Source organism: Camelus bactrianus, chromosome 29 (assembly GCF_048773025.1).
Source record: "Camelus bactrianus isolate YW-2024 breed Bactrian camel chromosome 29, ASM4877302v1, whole genome shotgun sequence".
Classification (NCBI taxonomy): Eukaryota; Metazoa; Chordata; class Mammalia; order Artiodactyla; family Camelidae; genus Camelus; species Camelus bactrianus.
In genome coordinates this window covers 7,652,289-7,666,472 of record NC_133567.1, presented here as the reverse complement: position 1 = coordinate 7,666,472, position 14,184 = coordinate 7,652,289, and the positions used below count along the sequence as shown (strand labels likewise).

The 14,184-nt window shown below is 43.6% G+C and overlaps 1 protein-coding gene across 8 annotated transcripts in view; it reads left to right on the top strand.

Annotated features, from left to right (window-relative positions):
* The first annotated feature begins 2,166 nt into the window (after nucleotides 1–2,166).
* The window catches only part of ASPH (aspartate beta-hydroxylase), a 160,452-nt gene continuing 148,434 nt past the window's right edge, over nucleotides 2,167–14,184 (top strand). For 4 of the 8 annotated variants that reach the window (XM_074354914.1, XM_074354912.1, XM_074354911.1 and 1 more), the window contains exon 1: nucleotides 2,167–2,553. In XM_074354914.1, the coding sequence (XP_074211015.1) occupies nucleotides 2,430–2,553 (124 nt within the window). In that variant the 5' untranslated portion in view covers nucleotides 2,167–2,429. The remainder of the gene's footprint in view (nucleotides 2,554–14,184) is intronic. The other 4 variants (XM_074354917.1, XM_074354916.1, XM_074354921.1 and 1 more) reach the window with 3 other exon arrangements.

The window sequence follows — 14,184 nt, the reverse complement described above, 5'->3', positions numbered from 1 at the left end:
TACTCAGAAATCACAGAAATGTTTAATTTCAAAGATACCCTAACTTCCTTTGACCCAATGCCGAGAAAAAGACCTATGTAAAGAAATTCACAGTTCCAAGGTATAAACTTTGTGTTTTTTAATGCTCATAAGGAGGGAAGTATAAACAGATGCAAATTGTATAATATTGGTACTTAGCTTGCAGGAATTTAGTCCCTGAAACTAAACTGAATATAGCTGAAAATATCTAATGTCATGAACCTTGTTGTAAGTTTTATTTTGTAATACTGAGTGTATAAAGGTCATTGTAGCTGTTACCTTGTATTTGAAAGAGGAAGTCAGGAAACCTCTAACGTCCTGTGATCTGTATTTATAAAGTCACTGTCTTGGCCTGGTACTGCCTATGATGCACAGCAATGTACCTTGTCAATGGTACCAGATTTGGTTTCTGGCAATGCAGGAGCAAAGCATCGTTTCATGACATCGTGGAGTCAGTTATCAAAGAAACTTGAGTTCCTCAAAGAGGTGGATCTGGATAAGTACCCACTATCAGGTTTCAGACCCATCTTTGCAGGTAGGACCAGGCAGGCTTTGGGGAGATGTTTGGTAAAAGAAGAAATCAGTGAGACATTCTTTGGTTAAAACGAAGCCTTGTCCTAGAAGGAGAGTTTGGACCATGGGCTCTGGAGCCAGTTGGACGGAGTTCATATCCCTGCTGCATCACTTACTGGCTCTGTGGACCTCCTTACTTTAACCTCTCTGGACCTGAGTTACCTCATCCTTTAAAAATGGACACAATAATAGAGTTTTGTCGGAATTTAAGAGTTCAAATATCTTCAGCTGTTTTCTCAGCTTACTTTCATTAATTTATATTAAGTTCTATCACTTAGTCTCTTAGCCCAGCTTTCCACGCCCATCATCCCAACTTCCCATTGAATAAGGGGGCCTACGGGAGACAGGATGTGTGAAGGCAGGAGATGCTATTAGATAAAACCCCAAAGAGCTGCTTCAGTAAAAACTGTGAGATTCCCTGCCCCTGCTCTATCTTGATAACTATCTACCACTGTTTCACAAAAAAGAGAGGCCTTCCCCTCATTACGCAACACTGCTCTCTGTGGATTTCTGTGTATCACTAGAAAGTGGACAACTGCGGGGGGCCATTCGCAGTAGAAGCGAGTGAGTCCAGGGACCTGCCGATGCGGGGTGGCTGGCTGGAGAAGAGGAATAAAAGCAGATGCCACACTGCAACCATGTCTCTGGTTCCTCTAACACGGTCAAGAATTGGTGACAGCGTTAAGAAGTTAACCAGAAATGTATCAAATCACCCAACATGTCTGACTTGTCTGTTACGCACCAAGCATTGCGCTGGCCATTGGCGACCCAAAGATGACGATGACATCCCTGGCCTCAAGTCCCCGTCTGGCTCACCCAGGGACCCAGATATTTTTAAGATCACACGCGCAATTCAGAGGGAGCTGGAGCCCCGGCAATCTGCGGCTGCATGGGGACCCACGGTTGGGGACATCATAGGAAGATAAACGTAGGCTTCAGCCCAGCGAAGAGAGATTTCAGATACATGGTGCCATGCAGGGCAAGGAAATGAACTTTTTGTTTTATATTTACGTCTGTACGTCTTAAGTAAGATCGTCCGAACGTGCTGATGGCACGAATGAAGTCCTGCTGTAAAACCCAACGGATCAATTACGTGTGGCTTAACCATTTAATTCCTGCTAACATCACCATTTCAGAAATGTGTCAATACCGACAAGAAACACATTTCTTTCGCAAGAAGGGGGATTGCATCTCTTGATGTCTGTGTATAGGAAACCGGCAGAGGAACAAAATTCCGGTGAAAGGCCAAGAGGCGGTGGGCTCCGACTGGACACTGCACACGTGTCGCCGGCCCCGCCCCCGCGCCCCGCCCCATCCCGATTATACGGGGTCAGCCAACGCTCGCGAGAGCCCGCTCGCCTTCCACGTTTGCCACGTTCCAAAGGACCAGGACAGACTGGAAAGTCGAAAGCGGCTCGCGCTCCCGGGCGGCTGCGTCGCGCCAGAACGGCCCTGAGTCTGCAGGGGGCGGGGAAGCGCGGCAGTGTTCCGCCCCATCACAGAAGCCATTGTGATTGGCTCCATGCTCCGTCACTTAGCTTTCCTCGGGAGGGCAGGGGCGGGGCTCAGCCGGGAAGGGGCGTGGCCGAGGGGCAGGAGAGCGGCGCGCTCTCGCGCCGGGAGGGTAGTCACCAGTTGGGCACACGCGAGGGCCGGGCGCGCGCAGGAGGCACGCGGGCGAAAATCCTCAGAGGCGCTGCGGGCGGTGCCGAGACGCAGGCGCTGCTGCAGGAGCCGCGATCCGCACCCGCTGCAGCGCCCGCCGCCATCAGCGCCCCCCGCGGCCCCCGCGCACCGAGGGAGCTCCCCACCCCTCGCCTGCTGCAGCGGTGCGCGCCATGGCCCCGCGCAAGAATGCCAAGGGCGGCGGCGGCAACAGCAGCAGCAGCAGCAGCAGCGGCGGCTCCAGCAGCCCGAGCAGCTCCACCAGCGGCGGCAGCAGCAGCCCCGGGGCCCGGAGAGGTCAGAGGCGCTCCTGGGCCGGCTCTGGGGGTGGGGCCCGGGCGGCGGGCGCTGCGGGTCCGGCTCCCCAGATGCGCCGTGCGTCTCCTCCATCCTCCGTGCTGTTGCTACTCTGGGCGCAGGGCGGAGGCCGCGCTCGGTGGGCCTGGAGGGGCCGGGCGGAGCGGGGTCCGCGGCCTCGGGTTGGTCACGCCGGGGAGCCCCTTCCCGGCTGATCCCTCAGCTGCACGGCGCAGCCAAGTTGGGGGTTCTATGGAAAGACTCTTGGCTTTCCTTGGAATTGATGGGAGTAGGAGAAACGATTTACCTTTGCCGTGCATATTTTGGGGCATTTGGAAAGGAGCCAAAGTCAGAGAAAATAAGTTCCTGCCAAACCAGCAGCTTTTAAAAGCAACTGAAAAAGAATATTCTGTGAGGGCTGCAGGGGTGTGTGTGGAGGGAGGAGTGATTGAAATGTTCTTGGAGATTACTTTAAATATTTTTGCCTTAATTAACTTTCTTAACGTGCGTTATAGTTGCCTTTAAAGTATCACAGAATACGGTAGAATACTGGGCGAGCTTCTCTATTTTTCCTCTTTGTCTTATCTTTAAAAAAAAATCTATTGGATATTCACCTTTCTCCTCCCTGTGCTTACCCAGCAAAGAGAGAACAGATGTTTTAAATCTGTTTCATCTCATATTTCAGTGGTTCTCGGGTTCTTTTTATAATTCTTTTGACTCATATTTAGGATATTGAAACTGCAATACACATGTGTATTGAATGTGACCTGTAAACTTTCCTTTTTGAAATAATTTAGATTCTGTTTCCTGAGGTCTACATGTAGTGTAGTTATGTATGTCAAAAAAGTAAATCGGATAACTATAGTCATCCTTCAAAGAACCATTTTTAAAATAGCACTTGTCACTGTCTGAAGTTATTTATTTTCACGTGTATTGCCTTCCTGTGTTACTCCCTTGTGTTCATTCCTATTCCAACTCCTAGAGTGGGTCTATCCCTTAATAGATGCTTAGTAAATATTTGATTCGCGAATCAAAGTACATTTGATTTGCGTACATTTAAATGGTGAAAGTAGTTCAGTTAAAATCACTGCATACATTTACATTCTGAAACCTAATATTTGTATCGTAAAGCGAAAAAAGGTACACACAGTTTCAATTGCAAAGCAATATTAATTCACCCTTGGCGGAAGTGAAGTTTGTGTTCCTTTGTCACTTGCCCTCAAATGACAGTCGGTTTACTTTAACAGGCAGAAGAGTAGATGAACTGTATCAGGCGGCTCTGGCCACACTTTCCCAAGTTTCTAAATGAGAAGAGCCATCCTGCAGCTTAAGCACCGAGCAGAGAAAACTGACAAACCGGACTCTAATGTTAATTGTTTTCAAAAGTTTTCTGTAACCGTTTACAAGTGAAGCACATCTTTGTCCCATTTTGTCCTTTGTGGTCATGGGAGGGCTGGCTGCATCTGAAGAAGTGGCTGTACGTGGTCTGGTATTGGTAAGAATGAGTATAGGGAAGTGTGTATTGTATTCCCACCCCCAGTGGTTCAGTAACTGACCCAGTTTTAACAGGTGGGTCATAAATTTAGGAAATGTTAGGACATAAGTGAACATATTCCGACTTTCACATTCAGGCATTTTAGAGCAAGTTCTGTCCACATTTGAGGGTCTATAGCCTTTTAAGCGTTTTGCACATCAATTCTATAATTGTCATGAAATAGACATAGTATATAAAAGAGAATATGTAAAAGAGAGAAGTGCCTGTATTACTAGAAAAAACCCCCCAAACATTCAAAGAGTTAGTCTTACGTGTTACATAACGAGTATTCTTTCTCTGCTGCTGCTTCTTTTTTTTTTTTTTTTTTGAGTAAATACTGAGTTCTGACTGTGTGCCAGGTAGAAGGCACTGGAGAAGGAAAGGAGGTCCTGTTCTCTCAGTTGTGAACAGTTACACCGCAGTGTGAAAGTGTGATTCTATTTATACTGGCTTATAGCAGGTTATACCGGAAAGGTCATGCCACTTCTCTTTTGTAGCTATATTTATTGGATCACTGATGTGTAGATATTGATGCCCAAATCAATTCCCTGTGCTGGGGAAACTGTAGAAGCTGAAGAAATTTTAGAAGTAGCTTTACCGTGAATCCCATTCATCTCCCTTCTCCAGTCTCATAGATGAGGAAATTAATGCCCAGAAAGATTGTCTGGTTCATTAATGGTCATAGAGTTCTAGGAAACCCAGCTAGTTAATGGATGATCCAGACTAAACCCAGATTTTCTGTTGTTCATTCATTATACCATAATCCTGGATTTGAGGTTCTCTAAAATCTCTAATTGTAAGATTTTATGGGAGTCTTGAAGTTGAAGTAGATTCTTTGAAGTTTCCTTTGGCATACTGCGCCTAGTTATTTAAGAAAAGTATGCTTTTGTCATGTCACCGATTACATTTTCTTTGACTAAAATTAAGTTTGAAGCAGTCACCTTTGAAATCTTAGTTTGAGAAGAAGTATATGGGCTCAAATAGTATGTTTTTGACATGTTTTGCATTAAAAGTCTGAAGCTGATGATGACATTGATCACATTATTTCTTAAACTTTTGTATGGAAGTGTGGTGTGAAAGACCCAGTCCTTTGAAGCTTGCATTTTAGGGAAAATGTGATTATCTGGCCTTCTGTTTATCTCGGTGATCATTTTATGGAAACGTGATGTTTTGAAATTGGAGCTTTGGGGATTTATATAACACTTAGATTTTTTTAAAGCAGGTGTCTGCTTTTCATTTAAGTCTTCAGTTTAAATTGAAAGATAAAATGCCTAGTTTTTTTTGCAGAACTTAATTTTACCTTTTCCGTTTTATTCTTTAAAATATAAAAGAAACATGAATAAGTTGGACATCTTACCCTTAACTAGCATATAAAAAATTGACTTGCTTGGCCGTTTGGGGCCAGGAGGAACCTCTTTCAGCTTTATTGATTTGAAATTCTTTGGTTGAGAAGGATCGTGATGTGCTTTTGGACTTATTTTGTAGTTACAGGCACTGGAATGTATAACATTTTTGTTTAGGTTTTCCCTTTTAAGTATCATTCATTCTTTGACTGTAGCTTCTCATTTGCTACAGGGATGTAAACATCTGACTTTGTAATATTGTGTTGCCACTATATCACGCTTTACCGGTAGGTGTCGCTGTGGAATACTTTATCCTCGTTCAATTTGAAGCTTCAGATTGTGTAACCAACTAGTTTTTGGTATAATCAGTCCTGTACGTACTCAGAACCGCTGATGGACAACTACTTAAAAACACTCAGCCAGGGAGGTGGGTATAGCTCAGTGGTAGAGCTCATGCTTAGCATGTGCGAGGTCCTGGGCTCAATCCCCAACACCTCCATCAAAACAAACAAACAAAACTGCTCAGCCAAAGTCTCTAGATTTGAAGCTTAGTAGTAAGAGTTGGTCCCTAGCAGTCTTACTTATTTAGGCAGTCATCTTATTTAGGATTAAATGCATTCATATCTGTAAAATGTATGCATTCGCAGATATATTTGATGGGTGTTAATCATTTAGAAATTTTTTTTCTTTCTTTCTACTTTCAGTATCTCTTAGATTCCTCGGTAGTTAACAGATACAATACATTGCTGATGCCTTCTGGCTCCCTTGAATGAGGAGGCCTTGGTGGAAGTTCCCTTTCTGCAGCCAGAGACTGGCGGTTCGGGCCAGTTGCTTAATCCTCTGTTAGTCATTCCAGAAGGAAAAGAGAGGAGGTCCATAATTCCTCCACTGTAGGAACTGTGTTCTCTGTTTCATGTTCAGGTGAGCAGCATTTTGACCACCTGGCCAGATCATAGAAAACTTACTGCTAAAAAATGTTCTGAGGGAATTCTTGAACACAGTTTTAAGAAGACCAAACGTATGCACCTGTATTGGGCTTAGGAAGTAAAAGGAGAGATCTGTGTTTTAGCTTTGCTGTAAAATCGTGTGTCTCAGAGAGATTACTAGAAAATGAGAGGTTTTCATTTTCAGCCAGTTACCAACAGGGTCACGTGGATAAAGGGTCATGTGGGCTGTCCACTTGATTTTTAGTTAGTATCAGAGTTTAACCCTTGAGCTCTCTGGTCCCAGTAGAATAAACCTTTTTTCTCCACAAAGGCAGTGTAGTTTGGAGAAGTCCGATGACTGGGATTTGTATCCATTTAAAAACCATGTGGCAGGTCACTCAAAATTTCTAATCCTTCTCTCATATGGAAAGAATTAATCAGTTGTGATGGCCCTAAAAGCAATTTTACATGCCTTTGTGTTTCTCAGATGTTTTCGTGCAAGTACCTCCAGGGGTAAGTTGAGTACGAACTTCGGAGTGTGTAAGGCCGTAGAGCTAAGCAGGTTATTGCAGGTTTGAACATTGTTTAATGCTTCATTTAAAGAAACCATTTTCTGCTACATCCTGTGGCATCTGTTTTAAGTGAAATGGATGTTCTAGAGGCGGCGTTTATCCTGGGCCTTGAGTACCACTTGACACATTTCTATCTACCTCGGGGGCGGGGGGGGGGGTGCGGTAAGTATCCCATCTGCCCATCAGCCTTCAAGTTGCGGATTTATCCTCTAATCCGAGATCTGTAACGTTATTTTTTTCTTACCAGAGCTCAGATACATTTTAGCCTTTGGATGCTACCCCAGCACAGTGTTTTAATATCCTGAAAATACGCAACTTACTTTGTGTCTTGGATACTTCTGCATATCCTACTGATTTAACTTCACTCTGTACCGAGATACAGATACGTTTTAAAATTAATGTTCCTTTAAAAAACCTTGTATGCATGTAGAGCCCATGTACAGTTTTCTGTACGGATTTCTGTACGGATTTCTAAAGAAAGCCTCAGCCATCCGTTGGGAGACATGGGGGTGCCTGGACTGGCTCCTGTTTTTCAGTATCTGCTGCCCCAGCGTCGTGTGCACAGCGCTGCACCCATGGGTTTAGGGCTGGGCAGACGCGTGTCTGGCGTAGCCCTGCACATCTGGCCATTTCTCCTAGAGGACCAGAGATGAAGATGTTCATTGCTTCCTCTTCTCTGTGTGCCACCATAGGGGCACCTGTTTCAGAGTCTAGTGCTTTAACCATTTCACTTTCTTCTGGCAGTGCTGGGAGTCAAGGTGGTATTTGCTTGTCAGTCATTATTAATTTTTAATGAGCAGGCTTCAGGCATTTGGTCTGCACTTAATATTTGTGTTTTCAGGGATGTGTCCTGGCTATCTTTGGCTGATATGGGTATCCTTTCATGGCAGATCACTGATCAGACTGATGATGCTGAGGACATGTTTGCTGTAGGTAACTTATTAGACTCAAAGGAAATTTTGAGCTTACTCGGTAAATAAATCTTTAGAAAATTTAGTTACATAAGATCTTTTGAAGGATTGGGGCCGTTCTTTGGCACCCTGTGAGACCCAGGTGATTTGCCTGGTCGTCCTGGCTGTGGTGTGAGTGTCATCACCTGTCATAGAGGCTCTCTGTGCTCCAGTGCGGAATGGGCTGGGGGTGGTGGAGGAGGGGGGTCCAGTTAGAGCAGAGTGGAAACCACGATTGCAGTGCCTGGAGAGATGCCAGCATTTCTCTCCTGGGTGTGTTCCTACAGATTTAACCCTGTGACTCATTCTGTATGGAAGTCAGCAGGCCTCAGTCTTCATTTTGAAGTGAGAGAATATTGAGAAAATAATTTTATCCCGTAACCAAGATTGTGTAACTGCCTTTTCTCATATTTGATATCGGTTTGACAGCCTTTGCTGTGATTCCATAGCGCAGGCTCAGTGTGATTTTGTTGTCCTGTCCTCTGTCTGACTCTGGTTCCTGCTTATTACGATGCTCGCATACAGTTTCTCCCCCTGTCTTCCCCACTCTGTTTTATTTCCATTTTCCTGAATTGGTATACCCGAAAGCCTTTTTGGTCTTTGCTTCACAGGTAGATTTTATTTAGAAGTTATTTTTTCCCCTTACATGAAAATAAAAATCTGTGTTGTACATGTTTGTTGAAGGAACACCTAGCATTTAACTTTTCCTTTCTTTCGGTTAGATCAGTTTGAATAAGATGCTTGTCACTTACTGAATTTTATAAAATGTTTATAAACTATTTCATGCTTTTTGGTGGAGAGCCATCTCTGTAACTTTTAGAATAGAAATATTTCTATGTGCTGCTCTTTAAAACTGTTATCTATTTGAAATATTACATATTAAGATGTATAAATAGGTAGAAAGAGTAATGTAGTGGTTCCAGTGTATCCACCACACAGGTGAGGATGTAAAATGTTACCGCATTCTTGGTTTCTCCTCTCCTGTGTTGTACCTTCCAACCATGCCTACACTTTGTGATAATCATTCTCATGCATTTCTTGATAATATGTAACACACACATAATACATGTTGTGTTGCACCTTATATACTGTGTTTCCACTTGTGTAAAATACATCTATTGCTAAATGCTGTATCTATGAAAACTGTTTAGGAAGTATTATCATTTTCCCTGTGTATATTTGTGTATACTTGTTTAGCACATGTTAAAAGTTTTATGCATAGGCTCATACATGGCGTACTAATTTGGCACTATTTGTTTGAGATGCTACCAAACTCGGGCTCTTTGTTTTCCTATAAATGTGTTTACTGTATGAACATATTCAGTGTATGAAGGTGCCATTTTTTGATTGGCCATCCTGGTGTCCAAGACCACCTGGCTTGTTGCATTTTTTCTTTTGAACACTCTTGCCCTAAACACTCTTGGGTCTGTCCAGCCCCTTGTGCACATGTTTAAATGTTTTCCTAGAGCATAACTTAGGATTGGAATTGTTGGGTCATGGCAAATGCATGTGCTGACTTTTTTTTTCACCCCAAAGTGGTTGTATCGCTTTGCACTCCCACCCCCTCGTGAGTGCAGCCGCACTGCCCACGCTCGGTAAGCTTTGATATTTGCAAGTTTAGTGGGTGTGAAGTAGTGTTTTGTGTCTTAAACTTGCCTTTTCCTGATCGCCAGTGAGGTGACTGGAGACAATAGCCATTTGTGTTTCCTTTTCTGTGAATCGCCTATTTATCTTTTTTGCCTATTTTTCTAGGGGTTTGTTTCTTTGGGTAGTTCTGATTTGTAGGGTTTTCTTTCTTTATCCAGAACCTCTTGATTATTTTCGGGAAAGAACTCCCAGTCTGTGATTACTCACACTGTCATTTTCTGTGGTATATTTTATTGAACAGAAGTTTTAGATTTTTTAAAATATATTAATAGTAGCATTTTTTTCTATTTTCTACTTTATGGTTTGTGCTCTTGTGCTTTATTTAAGATATCCTTTCTTATATAAGATCATAAAACATTCTCTACTTTTTTTCTAAAATATCTTAAATTTTGCTTTTCATGTTTAGATGTCTAAACCACAGGTTGTAGATTTAATTGTATATATTGTGAGGTAGAGATCTGATTCAGTATTTTTTTTTAAAAAATGGATAATGAAAATTTCCTGTACTATTAGTCGAAGTGTCTTCTTCCTACACTAGTCCACAGTGTCACCTACACACGTGTGGCTCTGATTTGTTGCTGGCGTGGAGGGGCAGGACCTCAGCCTGCCACTCTCCACAGCATCTCTGATTGGGCAGGTCCTTCTTCCTGGTATTTTTCACCATCGTCCTCACTGTTTTTGGACCTTTCCTCACCCATGTCTGTATTTTTAAAAATCTGCTTATCAAGTAAGTTTCATGAAAAGTATTTCAGGATTTTGACTGGATTTGTATTGAATTTATAGAACCATTTGGGACGAATACACAAATACAATATTGCATCTTCCTGCACACGAAAGTAGTATAATTTCCTCCTGGTGTAAGTCTTAACAATTAATTTTGATAGTTTTACTCAAAAGTAATACAGTTCTTTTATTAAATTTAGTCTAAGTACTTTATATTTTTTTTTTTGAAACTAACATTAGGGAAAAATTTAAGTATACACCGAAGCTGAAAGAATGGTATAATGAGCCCCATCATCTCGATGTTATGGTGGTTAACATTGAATATATTTGCTTTATATCATACTCATAAATTAGACTGTTCTTTTATGCACTTTAAAGTGAGATTTAGACATCAGTACGTCTCGTTTCTAAACATTGATGCATGACTGTCCTTAAAGCTCAAATTTGTTATGGTCCCTGCCCTCCCCAACGAGGTAATACTCCCATACAGTGAATTGCATGAATCCTAGTGTGCGATTTGAGGAGTCTTTATAAATGTAAACATCTGTGTAACCCAGCCCAAGATGGAGAATGTTTCCGTCACCCCAGGAAAGTCTCTCAACCCTCTTCATTGTCGCCATCTCAGTCCTCAGAGCAACCACTGCACTGACTTTTCTCGCCTTCGGTCTGCATCGTCTGTTTTAGACTTTCATCTTGTCAGCACTTTTAACGTAAGGCTTCTTTGACTCAGCATAATTTTGAGGCTTGTCCGTGCTGCATACATGAGTCCCTTGTTCCTTTTTATTGCCAGAAAGTCCCTTGTGTGACCGTAGCACCGTGGGTTAAGCCATTCGTTTATTGATGGATGCTTGGGCCGTTTGGACTCATAGGAAGAGCAGTCTATGAATATTGTAATGTTGTAGACAGTTTTTTTCTTCTTTTGGTGGACATATGTCTTCATTTCTCTTGAGCAAATGGCGAAGAATGAGTGGGTTATAGGGTAGGTGTATGTTTAGTTTTATTTAAAAAAGAAAAAAAAAACCCTGCCAAACTATTTCCAGAGCGGTTGTACAATTTAATTGACGCTCCCACCGGCAGTGTGGGGGGGTTCCAGGTGCTGCCGTCCTCTTAGTTTTAGCCATTCTGGTGGGTGTTCAGCGGCCTCTCTCTGTAGTTTGAAATTGTATTTCCCTGGCACTGGGTACATTATGTTGTTCAAAACTGAACTTAACTCTCTTTATGAATAAAACATAATGATTATTTTATGGGCTTTAGCTACTTAGTCTGTTTCATTGTTAATCAATAAACACACTGGGAGCCCTGGGGGGCCTGAGACAGATGGAGATCCAGTCACCCATGGGCTCTGTGGCTCATATGAAGGCCCTGGTAGATTTATGTGCTAAACTAATTACCCTTTTGCTCTGTAAGGTTATATAAAGTAGGACATTTTTAAGGTCAAATTCAAGTATGTAAAGATGCAAAGTTTATAAGCAACTTGTATTTATTTTGTATTTTCTTCTAGAGGTAGTGCACTATTTGTGTTATTAAGTCCCCAGGCCAGTTTTTAGAATCCTCTTGTGATCGGTGAGACATTTAAGATGACGAATTAGGATAGAATGGGTTTAAGACAAGAGCACTGTTCACCAGCTTAAGTACTGACTTGGAATAAATTACATGCATTCAAGACCTTCCCCACCACTGGCCCCTCAGCAGTGCCTTGCAGGCTCCCCGGGGTTCCTTAGTTGGTGTTTGCCAGGTTTTCAGCACCAGCTATTTAAATCTTCAACTTCTTGAGCTTGGACCCTTCCTCCTTTCCATCCAGTTTTAGCAGACAGCTTCCTCCCATTGCTCAGGAAAACCAGAGGACATCTTTACGAGTGCTCATCCTTTCAGTGATGGGTGGGATTGGCCTCTGAGTTGCATGACATTTGGAGGCAACTGACACGAGACTGATTGCCCTGCTTAGTGGGGAGACAGGGTCTAGGACCTATGATGGCTGCAAAAGTCAGTACAGTTGAGAATCTCAGTGAAATATTGCTCTGATTGGGGCGTGAAAGTACCCAACAGCTGAAGTAGGTCTTGAATGTTCAGTAAAGCGCCTTTTCTTTCTTCAGGCCGAGGAGGAGGCCCAGTGGAGTGGTGGGTGAGGGGAGGTGAGCCAGCATCACGGTTAGAACTTGGAATCTTGGCAGTCACAGCGATTCCGGACCTTTGGCCCCCACCCACCTAAGAGGGAAGCCAAGGCTGGGTTGGAATCCTGCGTCTCTCTGGGGACCCCGAGTGGTCACCACTTTCCCAGAGACCTGAAGCATCTCCTTGCTTCCCCTCGAGAGCTCTCCTCCACCGCCTCCCACAGCCTGTACCCCCTTCTTCGGTCTTTCTCATTAAATAAAAAACAAAACAGGAGACAAACATCTTGTGCTCTTCCTCCTGTACCCAGCCAGACACTATGAATGGGTAGTGAGGCTTCTTGTCTTCTCTTCAGATCTTTCTGGAACCAACAGAGACTAATCCTTTATCTGCTCTCTAAAGGACAGACTTCCCCAGGGGTCTTTGCTTGGCCCTGTTCTAACCCCGTGCTATTAATAACTTAATAACTTAATAACTTAATAACCACAGTGACCAAGGGAAAACACAGCACCGGTTCCTGACTGTTAACCTTGCATCAGACACTGTGTACTTCTTAATGTTTGAGCATTGAAGTCTCGCAGTAATCCTCTAAATTCTGTCTCTGTAGATGAAGAAGTGGAAGCTTAGATTAGTTTGTCAAGGATCGTGGAGCTCAGGAAAGTCAGGGCAAGAGTGTAGATCCCAATTCTGACTCCAGAGCTACTTTAGTTGAACATTTTAGATCCTCATTCGTTGTTGCTTAAATTGTTCATAACTGGTCCTCTTGCATCCATCTGTCACGGTCATCTTTGTAAACTGGAGATTAGATTATGTCCCTTCCTTCTTTGAAACGCTTGAGTGGTTCCCCAGGTGCTCAAGATGTAGTTGAGGTTCCCTGGCTTCACCTAGGAGGCACTTCATGGTCCTGCCCTTCTCATCAGCTCTAGCTATTCTCGGCCTCACTCCCTTTATGTTTATACTGTTTAAGCCACATCTAGTCACTCTCCGCAGTCTCTGCACTTGCATGAACTGGTTCTTCTGAGACAGCTCCTCGTGTCCCCTTTCCTGTGTGGCTTCCGTGTGTCACGCAGGATGCTGTTCCTCCATCATCTTCCCGGAGACTGGGTTTTGGAAGCCACTTCCTCCTCCCCGAGCACGCGCTTCTGTGGCATCTTCCACGTATCACTGTCTCAGCATCCTCGTTCATTGACTGGTTCCTTCAGCAGATGAAAGTGTGGCCCAATCACAGACAACGAAACGTCAGACGGAGCTGGACCCAGCTGTGAGCCCTGCCACTCATTTTGGACCTTTAGTGACTCATCAGACTCCCCTAAGCGTCTTTAAACATCTGTCTTTCAAGTGAAGATGAAAGTACGTCATAGTTACGAAGACGGGCTGTGAAGTGGCTCGTAGTAGGTGTTTCGTAACTACAGTTATACGTGGTGATGGTGATGCTGTTATGAACAAAACAGACATTTGTACTGTGACAATCTGTTGTCTTTCATTCTTGCTTAATGGTCAGGGCAGCATCTGTGTTGGGAACAGACACCAGACTCAAACTTCCGTTAACAACTAGGAATTGGTTTCATGCCGTTGGGGCTACACGCTTCCCTGTCCATGCCCAGCAGAACAAGGAGGCTTTTTCTATTCTGCTTAGAGCAGGGCTCCTGGCTCATCGGTTTCCATTGACTCAGTCCTGCCTGTCTCCCCATCGCTGGCTGCGGAGGGGTGGCCACGATTGTCCAGATCTGGGGTCGGCATCGCGGCCACACGATCTCCCTGGCCACTACTCGTGTCATTTTCTCCGGTTATTGCATTTTTCTTTCTATTTCTTTTCAACTGATTTAA